At 42.5% G+C, this 13,431-nt stretch overlaps 1 protein-coding gene across 2 annotated transcripts; it reads right to left on the bottom strand.

Moving 5' to 3' along the window:
* Nucleotides 1–3,831: 3,831 nt before the first annotated feature.
* On the bottom strand, nt 3,832–11,654 carry si:ch1073-291c23.2 (uncharacterized protein LOC799862 homolog). Of its 2 annotated transcripts, none has more exons than XM_046355326.1 (7): nt 11,519–11,654; nt 7,615–7,809; nt 6,762–6,872; nt 6,510–6,566; nt 4,658–4,837; nt 4,332–4,445; nt 3,832–4,073 (listed from the first exon to the last, which is right to left on the bottom strand). In XM_046355326.1, exons 2-7 carry the CDS (start codon nt 7,729–7,731, stop codon nt 4,035–4,037), a joined length of 618 nt encoding a protein of 205 aa, XP_046211282.1. In that variant the 5' UTR covers nt 7,732–7,809; nt 11,519–11,654; the 3' UTR covers nt 3,832–4,034. The 2 variants fall into 2 exon arrangements, with proteins under 2 accessions (XP_046211282.1, XP_046211283.1); XM_046355327.1 differs by lacking the exon at nt 11,519–11,654 and adding an exon at nt 10,858–10,930.
* Between the last annotated feature and the right edge of the window lie 1,777 nt (nt 11,655–13,431).

Below are 13,431 nucleotides of genomic sequence, written 5' to 3'. Positions count from 1 at the left end.
TTCAGGGGGAATGCGCAAGGTGGAGACTTGGTCTGGACTCTCCACCATAGTGGCACCAACGGAAACCCCTAAACACCTACCTGAGCACTCCTGCGTCCACCCCGTGAGAGTCCTCTGTGGCCAAGAACAGTGTGGTTATGACAGGTTAACCAGGGTAGGCCCAGCACCATGGGAAACGCAGGAGAGTCTATGTCACCATGCTCAAAGGAGCGTGACCTCCCTAATCAACCCTGACCCTAATGGTCTACTATCTAAGGTGTGAACGGGGAAGGGCACATCCACGGGAACAATGGGGATCCCTAAACTATGGAAAAATTATCTATCAATGAAAATCCCAGCTCCACCTGAATCGACGAGCGCCTTATGCTGGGAATGCGGGGAAAACTCAGGAAAAGTAACAAACAATAACATGTGTGCAACAGAGGGCTCTGGGTGAGAATGGTAACTTCTCACCTGGGGTGACGCCAGAGTGCCCTGCCTGCTGCCTCGAACCATAGAGGAGCCAACACGGCACTGACCAGCAGTGTGACCTCTGCGGCCACAGATGGTACACGTGAAAGCCCCTCCTCCGGTCTCCCTGTGCGCAGCACCTCCCAGCTCCATAGGCACCAGAGCGGTGGTGCTGGAAGAGGGAATCGACAGAGCCCTCTCTGGACATCTGCGGGTGACCAGCAGGTTATCCATTCGAATGCACATGTTCACCAGCTGGTCAAAGGTAAGAGTGGTATCCCTGCAGGCCAACTCCCGACGGACATCCTCGCGCAGGCTGCAATGGTAGTGGTCGATGAATGCCATGTCGCTCCATCCCGCTACGACGGCCAACGTCCAAAATTCCAGTGCGAACTCCTGGGCGCTCCTCGTCCCCTGTCTCAGGTGGAACAGACGTTCACCCGCCGCTCTACCCTCGGGCGAGTGGTCGAAGACTGGGTGCATTCCGTGAAGTCATCCAACGCCGCATCTCCTACTCCCCACATGGCGTTGGCCCACTCCAGAGCTCTCCCTGAGGCACGAGATGAGGGCGGGCACCCTCTCCCTTCCCGAAGGAGCTGGATAAACGGTGCCCAGTTAGAGGTCCAGCTGTAGTAGGAAGCCTTGGCACCGTGCCGCCGTCCCATCATACTCTCCGGGAAGGGTGAGACGCATCCCACTGGAACTGGGTACAGGAGGGACGGGTAGTGAGGACCCCTGTTGTGCTGGAGGAGGTACTGGAGGAACTCCCTGTCTCTCCCAGCAATCCATCGTCTGACAGACGTGGTCCATGGCGGTGCCGAGATGGTGAATTAACGCCGTGTGCTCCTGGACGCGCTTCTCGACTCCGTTACCATAGGTACCTGCTCCTGCTGACTCCATAATGTGTGTGGTTTTCTGTCAGGTATGCGTAAATGGCTGTAAGGGAGTCAGGTGCAGGAGAGCAGATATTGGGTAGCCAACGGAGCCTTTTATTTAGGCGAACCAAAAGCACAAGGCAAAGTGAAAACGAAATAACAATACGGGTTAACATAACCCAGCGCAACAGACTAACGTGAGCATAACATGAAACAGAATAAACAATACCACACAAAGACATGGGGTAAACAGAGGGTTAAATACACAACACATAATGAGGGAAATGAGAACCAGGTGTGTGTGAAAACAAGACAAGACAAATGGAAAATTAAAAATGGATCGGAGATGGCTAGAAGACCGGAGACGTCGACCTCCGAGCACCACCGAACAAAGAGAGGCATCGATTTCATGTCAATGCTAATATGGCTAAACATCATTAGCTTACTAACCAACAACTGTAACAATGATTTGAGAGACAGCAAGTGCTCATTGTGCAAATGTATTTATGTTTTCAATAAACATTGGAGAGTAAAATATAGCTTACATGTTGTCAACAATCTAAGTCAACCCCGTCTGTTTTGCACCGTAGCTGCTCATGCGTCTGTGTTTTTGCTAAACAAATAACCCCTCTATAATGACCATGTTCATTTTCTATTGCACTACATGGATGTTGTTTAATTTTGAAAGTGAAGTATATTTTGAAAATACAAAGATGTGTTTTTGAATATTTTCTTATACTGTTACATAGGCCCTAATTGAGCAATTTACAGTACCAGTCAAAAGTTTGGAAACACCAACTCATTCCAGTTTTTTTACATATTAAAAAAACACTATTTCCTTCATTGTAGAATAATAGTGGAGACATCAAAACTATGGAATAACACATATGGAATCATGTAGTAACCAAAACAGACAGTGTTTGCCTTGATGACAGCTTTGCACACTCTTGGCATTCTCTCAACCAGCTTCATGAGGTAGTCACCTGGAATGCATTTCAATTAGCAGGTGTGCCTTGTTAAAATTGAATTTGTGGAATTTCTTTCCTTCGTAATGCATATGAGCCAATCAGTTGTGTTATGACAAGGTAGGGGTGGTATACAGAAGATAGCCCTATTTGGTAAAAGTCTATATTATGGCAAGAACAGCTCAAAAGCAAAGAGAAACGGCAGTCCATCATTACTTTAAGACATGAAGGTCAGTCAATATGGAAAATTTCAAGAACTTTGTAAGTTTATTCAAGTGCAGTCGCAAAAACCATCAAGCTCTATGATGAAACTGGCTCTCATGAGAACCACCACAGGAAAGGAAGACCCAGAGTTACCCCTGCTGCATAGGATACGTTCATTAGAGTTACCAGCCTCAGAAATTGCAGCCCAAATAAATGCTTCACAGAGTTCAAGTAACAGACACATCTCAACATCAACTGTTCAGAAGAGACTGTGTGAATTGGGCCTTCATGGTTTAATTGCTGCAAAGAAACCACTACTAAAGGACACCAATAACAAGAAGATACTTGATTGGGCCAAGAAACACGAACAATGGACATTAGAGAGGTGGAAATCTGTCCTTTGGTCTGATGAGTCCAAATGTAAGATTTTTGATTCCAACCGCCGTGTCTTTGTGAGACGCGGTGTGGGTGAACGGATGATCTCTGCATGTGTGGTTCCCACCATGAAGCATGGAGGAGGAGGTGTGATGGTGTCGGGATGCTTTGCTGGTGACACTGTCAGTGATTTATTTAGAATTCAAGGCACACTTAACCAGCATGGCCACCACAGCATTCTGCAGCGATACACCATCTCATCTGGTTTGCACTTAGTGGGACCATCATCTGTTTTCAATAGGATTGTGTACACCTTTATTTAACTAGGCAAGTTAGTGAAGAACAAATTCTTATTTACAATGATGACCTACCCCGGCCAAACCCTAACCCGGACGACGGTGGACCAATTGTGTGCCGCCCTATGGGACTCCCAATCACAACCAGTTGTGATACAGCCTGGAATTGAACCAGGGTCTGTAGTGATGCCTCTAGCACTGAGATGCAGTGCCTTAGAATACTGCACCACTTGGGAGCCCAGCACACCTCCAGGCTGTGTAAGGGCTATTTGACCAAGAAGGAGAATGATTGAGTGCTGCATCAGATGACCTGGCCTCTACAATCACCCAACTTCAACCCAATTGAGATGGTTTTGGATGAGTTGGACCACAGAGTGAAGGAAAAGCAGCCAACAAGTGCTCAGCATATGTGGGAACGCCTTCAAGACTGTTTGAAAAGCATTCCAGGTGAAGCTGGTTGAGAGAATGCCAAAAGTGTGCAAAGCTGTCATGAAGTCAAAGGGTGGCTACTTTGAAGAATCTAAAATCTAAAATATTTTGATTTCTTTAACACTGTTTTGGTTACTACCTAATTCCATATGTGTTATGTCATAGTTTTGATGTTTTCACTATTATTCTGCAATGTAGAAAGTAGTAAAAATAAAGAAAACCTGTTGAATGAGTAGGTGTGTCTAAACGTTTGACTGGTGTTATATTTATTACAAAGTACAAGTGTATAGAAAGTGTATACAAAGACAATTCCATATATGTGGGTTTAAAGAAATGTTCTACATATTTGTGAATACATTTATTTCATATCAATGGGCAAGTCCAAATTTTCTATCTATTCATCACGGCAGAGACAGTCAGAAAAGCCTTGTTTTCTTTATTCAGTCTGGTGATGGTAGATCTTGCATTACCACAACTGCCTGTAAAGAAGAAAGAACAGAGTTTATCTTAGGCATTCCTGCATGAGATAGACACACAATAAAGCATTATATACACTGTACTGTATATAAACATACACTGCAATAACATTAGTTGCAGATAAGATTATGTCTGGTTCTGTAGGGCACTTATAAACCAACATGTATTTGATTAATTGTACTGGCATACTGACCACAGTCTACAAGCCTCGGGTCACAATACATATAGCTACGTTTTTAAAGTCTGTCACAGTACTTTACCTGTGTCTTGCTGGAATGCAAGGCAACCCTGGCAAATGATGTCATCACAATTAGGACCACCATGCCTACTAAGCTCTGGTACATAAATACAGCCTCGAGGCTGATCAACTGGTACTGTGATGATGAGAGAGAGCACAGAATGAAAGGTATCTTCATTTAGACAGAATGAGTTACAGACATTTTAAAGATGTGTTATAAGATGTTTATCCTTTCTTAATTACATTTTAAAAGAGATTGTGATGAAGCAAATTCCTAAGCTCTAATAATAATTGATCCAGATAAAAGTGATCCGGAATCACAACAATAACAACAGCAACAAAACATACCATATGTTGTTTACGCCAGGGGACTACAACTCTGCCAGATTCTGTGGCGTTGTAGTCATAGTTATAAAGATCATAGTAGTCATGTGACTGCCGAATGTGCAGGATGCCTTTAAGGAATTCAAAGAAAGCCACTGTGACCCCCAACATAGAGATGATACTAAGGGCCAGGCTTGCTGTCACCTACAGGGTGAGAACAAAGAAAGTGGTGAAAGAACTGCAACCACGTTGTGACAAAGCCTCTTTCAAGGTACTTTAACATGAGGTTAACAGAACATTGAATAGGCATTAATTTGCTTGACACTTCCAGACTGAAGTACAGAGTGGCAATCACATTGTGGTGAACTGTTGTCTGGGTCTGGGAACAGTCCTAAAGAATAACCATCTTGAAAATTGACACTATTTACCTTTTGCACAGTGGGTTTTACTATGACTAATAAGAAAAACAGAATGGGATGAGGAACTGTGGTTTGACATTTATTTACGCTTTTCTTTGGTAGAAGTTACTAAATTCAAAAGGCACTCGCACATCTGAGCAATCCTTTTTGCAGGTGCATGGTAACAGTTGAACAAGATGAAGGAAAAAGGAAACCTCACACTGCCTATGTTCAAATTCACAACATAACATACATAGGCATTTAGGAAATCATGTCTGGAGGGTGATTTGAACAGGAATTATGCCCCTATTTAAGATTACTCTGACGTTTTTCGTACGACGTACCCAATGATTAATGAAAACTTGCTCGGTAGACCTAGCCCCACCCACATCCGTTCCACACATCGAATGGGGTTGGAGGCGAAGGAAAAACAAATAAGTGCTACCAAATATAACAATATGTATTTCATAAATATTCAAGTAGTGTGTAAATAAGACATTAAACACGTCTGTAAAACCACAATGAGGACGTGCTATGCTACAGACGTGTTTAATACGTCTTATTTACACACTTTACTTGAATATTTATAAAATACATATTGTTATATTTGGTAGCACTAATTTGTTTTTCCTTCGCCTCCAACCTCTTTCCATGTGTGGAACGGATGTGGGTGGGGCTAGGTCTAAATAAGGGTGCTAATTTTTTAAAACTCACTCTGACGAAGGCCGTGAGGCCGATAGGTAAAGCTTATTAAAGATCAGTGATACTATCAAGAGCAGTGTGAGGTTTCCTTTTTCCTTAATCTGATAAAAGTTACTAAAAAGAGATCTCTCTGTGGAATGCACACATGAACGCTCACTATACACTTGAGTATACAAACATTACAAACACTGCTCTTTCCATGACATAGGTGACTAGGTGAATCAGGGTGAAAGCGATTATCCGTTATTGATGTGACCTGTTAATTCCACTTCAATCAGTGTAGATGAAAGGGAGGAGAGAGGTTCAAGAAAGATTTTTAATCCTTGAGAAAATTGAGACATGGATTGTGTATACGTGCCATTCAGAGGGTGAATGGGTAAGGCAAATTATTTAAGTGCCTTTGAACGGGGTATGGTTGTAAGTATCGGACAAACCAGTTTGAGTGTGTCAAGAACTGCAAAGCTGCTCGTTTTTTTATCCTTAACAGTTTCCCGTGTGTATCAAGAATGGTCTACCAACCAAAGGACATCCAGCCAACTTGACACAACTGTTGGAAGCATTGGATTCAACATGGGCCAGCATCCCTGTGGAATGCTTTCAACACCTTGTAGAGTCCATGCTCTGGTGAAATGAGGCTGTTCTGAGGGCAAAAAGGAGTGCAACTCAATATTAGGAAGGTGTTCCTAATGTTTTCTACACTATTTTTTATATAATGAAAATCGTTTGCCATAGTTATGAACATTAATGTGCGCAGAATTCCAATTCATGGGACTCACCAGTTGTTTTGAAGGATTCTTCTCTGTGAGCACATATAACAACCCAGAGATGATGAACTGTCACAAAGCAGAGGGAGGGGGTTTATAAGTTCAACAACATGCCCAAACTGTCATGGGAGAAGGTCTGAAAGATATCATTGAATGGAAGATTAAGAAATAAGGGTTTTTAGGACTGAAAGGCATGATGTCATGTTAAGACATTTGGATTGTCAGTATCATAGATTTATATAGACACACACAAGAAGGGCGTACCAGGATTCCTAGCCAAAAAGGGGTGAAAGTCTCAGCAGAGGACATCAGTATATCCAGCCTCATTGGAATCCCCAAGATGAAGAGTGATGATCCCATGAACATCATTACAATCTAACCAACCAGGAACATAGAATAAAGAACACCATTACAGTCTAACCAACCAGGGACATAGAATAAATAGCAGCATTACAGTCTAACCAACCAGGAACATAGAATAAAGAACAGCATTACAGTCTAACCAACCAGGGACATAGAATAAATAGAACAGCATTACAGTCTAACCAACCAGGAACATAGAATAAAGAACAGCATTACAGTCTAACCAACCAGGGACATAGAATAAAGCACAGCATTACAGTCTAACCAACCAGGAACATAGAATAAAGAACAGCATTACAGTCTAACCAACCAGGGACATAGAATAAATAGCAGCATTACAGTCTAACCAACCAGGGACATAGAATAAATAACAGCATTACAGTCTAACCAACCAGGGACATAGAATAAAGAACAGCATTACAGTCTAACCAACCAGGGACATAGAATAAATAGCAGCATTACAGTCTAACCAACCAGGGACATAGAACGAAGACACCGATATAATCATATGTTTACACAAAAATGAAGAGGTATCTGGTAAAATAATGTTTTGATTATGATTACTGTCGTGACATATGTTACCTATAACCATGCTATTACCACTTTGTGCTGTAATGTAGTGCTAACACTAAATTAATGAATGATAAATACAAACATTTTACACAAAATAAAATGTTCACAGCGTTTGTCCACAGTGACTCCTTGGAGTATTTGGCAACAATGAATACATCAGTTGTCTGTTCTCCAGTCTCACCCCAGTGCTCTTTGGCTCGCCTCTGATGAAGCGGTGCAGTGGTTTACTTCCTCCCACCATAGTGGTATGTGGCCCTCCTTCTCCCCCTGCTGGACTGATGTCGGACGCCATGTTCATCGACGTTTATTTATTTTATTTCACCTTTATTTAACCAGATAGGCCAGTTGAGAACAAGTTCTCATTTGCAACTGCGACCTGGTCAAGATAAAGCAAAGCAGTGTGACACAGACAACAACACAGAGTTACACATGGAGTAAACAATAAACAAGCCATTAACACAATAAACAAATCAATGACACAGTAGAAAAAAGAAAGTCTATATACAGTGAGTGCAAAAGGCATGAGGAGGAAGGCAATAAATAGGCCATAGGAGCGAATAGTTACAATTTAGCAGATTAACACTGGAGTGATAAATGAGCAGATGATGATGTGCAAGTAGAGATACTGGTGTGCAAAAGAGCAGAAAAGTAAATGAAATAAAAACAGTATGTGGATGAGGTAGATAGATTGGGTGGGCTATTTACAGATGGACTATGTACAGCTGCAGTGATCAGTTAGCTGCTCAGATAGTTGATGTTTAAAGTTGGTGATGGAAATAAAAGTCTCCAACTTCAGCGATTTCTGCAATTCGTTCCAGTCACTGGCAGCAGAGAATTGGAAGGAAAGGTGGCCAAATGAGGTGTTGGCTTTGGGGATGATCAGTGAGATATACCTGCTGGAACATCTGCTACGGGTGGGTGTTGTTATCGTGAAAATTGAACTGAGATAAGGCGGAGCTTTACCTAGCATAGACCTATAGATGACCTGGAGCCAGTGGGTTTGGCGACGAATATGTAGCGAGGGCCAGCCGACTAGAGCATACAGGTCGCAGTGGTGGGTGGTATAAGGTGATTTGGTAACAAAACGGATGGCACTGTGATAGACTGCATCCAGTTTGCTGAGTAGAGTGTTGGAAGCTATTTTGTAGATGACATCGCCGAAGTCGAGGATCGGTAGGATAGTCAGTTTTACTAGGGTAAGTTTAGCGGAGTGAGTGAAGGAGTCTTTGCTGCGAAATAGAAAGACGATTCTAGATTTGATTTTGGATTGGAGATGTTTAATGTGAGTCTGGAAGGAGAGTTTACAGTCTAGCCAGACACCTAGGTATTTATAGTTGTCCACATATTCTAGGTCGGAACCGTCCAGGGTGGTGATGTTAGTCGGGTGGGTGCGGACAGTGAACGGTTGAAAAGCATGCATTTGGTTTTACTAGTGTTTAAGAGCAGTTGGAGGTCACGGAAGGAGTGTTGTATTGCATTGAAGCTCGTTTGGAGGTTAGTTAGCACAGTGTCCAAGGAAGGGCCAGAAGTATACAGAATGGTGTCGTCTGCGTAGAGGTGGATCAGGGAATCTCCCGCAGCAAGAGCGACATCATTTTAGAAACAGAGAAAAGAGTCGGCCCGAGAATTTAACCCTGTGGTAACCCCATAGAGACTGCCAGAGGTCCGGACAACATGCCCTCCAATTTGACACACTGAACTCTGTCTGCAAAGTAGTTGGTGAACCAGGCGAGGCAGTCATTAGAAAAACCAAGGCTATTGAGTCTGCCGATAAGAATACAGTGATGGACAGAGTCGAAAGCCTTGGCCAGGTCGATGAAGACGACTGCACAGTACTGTCTTTTATCGATGGCGGTTATGATATTGAGCGTGGCTGAGGTGCACCCGTGACTGGCTCGGAAGCCGGTCTCGGAGAAGGTACAGTGGGATTCAAAATGGTCAGTGATCTGTTTATTAACTTAGCTTTTGAAGACTTTAGATAGGCAGGGCAGGATGGATATAGGTCTGTAACAGTTTGGGTCTAGGGTGTCACCCCCTTTGAAGAGGGGGATGACCGCTGCACCTTTCCAATCTTTAGGGATCTCGGCCGGGGTTGGAGTAGCCAGGAGGAAGGCATGGCCAGCCATTGAGAAAAGCTTATTGAAATGTTCGATTATCATGGATTTATCAGTGGTGACCGTGTTACCTAGCCTCAGTGTAGTGGGCAGCTGGGAGGAGGTGATTTTGTTCTCCATGGACTTTACAATGTCCCAAAACTTTTTGGAGTTAGGATGCGAATTTCTGCTTGAAAAAGCTAGCCTTTGCTGACTGACTGCATGTATTGGTTCTGGACTTCCCTGAACAGTTGCATATCGTGGGGACTATTCGATGCTATTGCAGTCCGCCATGATTATCTGTTGAAGGATAGTGAACAAACTGTAGGCATAACGGCAGGGTAGCCTAGTGGTTAGAGTGTTGGACTAGTAACCGGGAAGTTGCAAGTTCAAACTCCTGAGCTGACAAGTTACAAATCTGTCGTTCTGCCCCTGAACAGGCAGAACTGTTCCTAGGCTGTCATTGAAAATAATAATTTGTTCTTAACTGACTTGCCTGGTTAAATAAAGGTAAAATTTAATAAATAGATAACAAAATTGATAATACCATGACAGAGAACCAGGAGAGGGCTTTAAAATACAGCAGATCAGCTGTGATAAAAATAAATGAACATAAACCTGTTTGGTTTTGATTACTCTATAAACTATGTGAGAACAGTGTTAGAACAGTTGCAAAGCAAACCTAAAGCAACCAGAATTTAAAATGTTTTTGTAAAGGCCCAGGCCCCAATCATAGGGAGTGTAGATCTGGGTGAAAGTTCAAAATGACATGATATTCATAACACTAAAATAACTTAGCAACAAATGAACCATCTGAAAACAACGCCAGAACTCATCTTGCCTACATGTGACAACCATCATAAGTCATAAACTGATACGCGGATTGTAAGGTGTAGCCAGCCAGATGCTATATGCCTCATCAAAACAAGATAGCCTAAGCTTTTAGTGTTTTGAAAACACATATAATAAGGTTGAGATTGAATACTATGTCTGAACCTATAACTCAAAACTAACTAATGTCAGATAATATAATGTATTTTATTCGTCTGAAGGGAACTGCAATATCAATCAAACAGTTCAACATCAACAAAAAAACATCACTGAAATTGCACAGAGAACCACAGAACCTATGATATAGATAATATGATCACTTTCAAATGGAATTTGAAATGGATTACTGTCTGTGACATATGTAAACATTATAATCTAAGCTTTGTTAATAAGAGAGCCTAACTTGTTTGTTACAAATTCACAAATAATTGAACTGTAGCATATTTAACAGATAGATACTGTACATGTATAGCATAGAAAGTAGTGAAATAGTTACAGACCTGGCTTGCCTGAACTGCGTAGATGAACTAATATTACACAACTGGAGGGAGATATTTACATGAGGGAGACGGGTGGGTGTGGGGATGGTTGGGCGGGCGGGAGTATGATAGGGCCACAGAAACGTGCTTACAATGGAATCTGTCATTTAAACATTTAAAGAAAATTAACACTTTTGAGCGAGGTAGAAAGAAAAGACAGAGCAGAGTAGGACGTTGCCATCATGCACTACAGGTTAATTTGGTTTATTCATGTTGAACGTCAGTCAGTTGAATTACGAAAAAAGGACATTGCTGGTTTTGTTCTGCGACCCCAGCTACTTTCCGACATGAGAGAAGAGTGAGCATGGAGAAGAATACTGGGGGATGGGACATGCGTTAGGGGCTTAACAGAAAGCAGAGGGAGTGGGAGGAAGAGAGAAAAACAGTTTTACACAATGTCTACTTTCATTTGGCTGTGGGTGAGACTGATAAAGTGTTTCGTAAAGAAGAGGGAGGAGAATGAGATGAGATGGATCATAAAGGAACGGTTTGAAGCAATATCTGGGTGTAACATCCTACACATTCAGGATTCAGAAAATATTCCATGCAGAGATGCTTTCTGAGCTAGTGAATAAGGGAAGAAATTGAGACATAAAAGGATCCAGATAAAATTGTAGCTTACCAAATTGTTCTGAACTTTCCAACAGACGTTAACTCTTAGGTTTTCCTGATCACTGAACCCAACTTATATGTTTCTGGCCGTCGAAAACAAGCCTTTTTAGCAATGTATAACATTCCTCAAATTTTATGAGACCATTCCCCCCGCCCACTTCCAGCCCCCCACCCCCATCTTCCAGCCCCCCCCCCCATCTTCCCCAACACAGCTGTGGAGGAAATCATTCTCTTCGCCCAAACTAGCCCAAACTCTCTCCCTCCCTCGCTCTCTTTCTCTCTCCACACGCATGCACATGAATGCACGCAGTAAGAGCTGACTCAAATGTTTGTTTACTCTGTGCCTGTGTAGGTTTATTGATTATGGAATAAACAGAAATATCAGGTAACCATGCAACTGCCAACCAACATATCCAATTAAATTATATTAATTAGCCAATCTATGGCATTTAAAACAGTTGAGTATATGAGTTATGGCCAATAGGGCAAATGATGACCAATACTGCCTACAAACCTAAGGATAGGCTTGGTCTAGTAAACCTTTTGTAACGTTATTTCTTGACACTGAACAGGAACATAATACACTTGACCTTTTATTTGGGGTTATTCACATGGTGATTCACATGCAGTGTCACCTTGGGGTTGGGAGGTCTCGGTGGTTATGTAATAGTGTGTCATTTCAAAGTTCAAGTTGAATAGATGGCTGTGATTGACTGTAATAGTATAATTTAGACCTGGTGTATCAGCCGTGGGGCATGACAGACATAATAATGCCCTTTCTAATTCTGCTGAGTGGACAACAGGGACATTTAGGCTTCTATGCCAAAGTGATGAATGATCTGTGATACTGTATAAAAGTCATGAAGTGCGTCACTGTATACTGAGCAAACATTTTGTCAAGGGAGGATATTTTTCTCCCTGCTTCATTTTCACTTCCTTATGAATCCAAAGTCCTACCTACTACATTCGGAGGGGAAAAAATGAACAATTGATTAATGATTAGATTGATTAGACACATGAACAAGGAAATAAACTCTCTGAACACTGTCTTAAACCGTTGGAGTTACTAAGGTCCTCATCCATTTGAGATTTATGGATCTGTCACACCCTGACCATAGTTTGCTTTGTATGTTTCTATGTTTTGGTTGGTCAGGGTGTAAGCTGAGTGGGCATTCTATGTTACATGTCTAGTTTGTCTAGTTCTATGTTTGGCCTGATATGGTTCTCAATCAGAGGCAGGTGTTCGTCATTGTCTCTGATTGGGAACTATATTTAGGTAGCCTGTTTGGTGTTGGGTTTTGTGGGTGATTGTCCTTGTTACTGTCTCTGTGTTACTTTGCACCAGTATTAGGCTGTTTCGGTTTTCGTGGTACGTTTATTGTTTTTGTATTTGATTCGTGTTTACTTTGTTTCATTAAACATGGATCGCATTTTACATTTACATTTTACATTTAAGTCATTTAGCAGACGCTCTTATCCAGAGCGACTTACAAATTGGTGCATTCACCTTATGACATCCAGTAGAACAGTCACTTTACAATAGTGCATCTAAATCTTAAAGGGGGGGGGGTGAGAAGGATTACTTATCCTATCCTAGGTATTCCTTAAAGAGGTGGGGTTTCAGGTGTCTCCGGAAGGTGGTGATTGACTCCGCTGTCCTGGCATCGTGAGGGAGTTTGTTCCACCATTGGGGGGCCAGAGCAGCGAACAGTTTTGACTGGGCTGAGCGGGAACTGTACTTCCTCAGTGGTAGGGAGGCGAGCAGGCCAGAGGTGGATGAACGCAGTGCCCTTGTTGGGTGTAGGGCCTGATCAGAGCCTGGAGGTACTGAGGTGCCGTTCCCCTCACAGCTCCGTAGGCAAGCACCATGGCCTTGTAGCGGATGCGAGCTTCAACTTTCAACTTTCCCATACAGAAACCGTT

Source organism: Oncorhynchus gorbuscha, linkage group LG07, assembly GCF_021184085.1.
Source record: "Oncorhynchus gorbuscha isolate QuinsamMale2020 ecotype Even-year linkage group LG07, OgorEven_v1.0, whole genome shotgun sequence".
NCBI classification, from domain to species: Eukaryota; Metazoa; Chordata; class Actinopteri; order Salmoniformes; family Salmonidae; genus Oncorhynchus; species Oncorhynchus gorbuscha.
The sequence above is the reverse complement of the archived record's forward strand: the minus strand, read 5'-3'. Positions and strand labels throughout refer to the sequence as shown.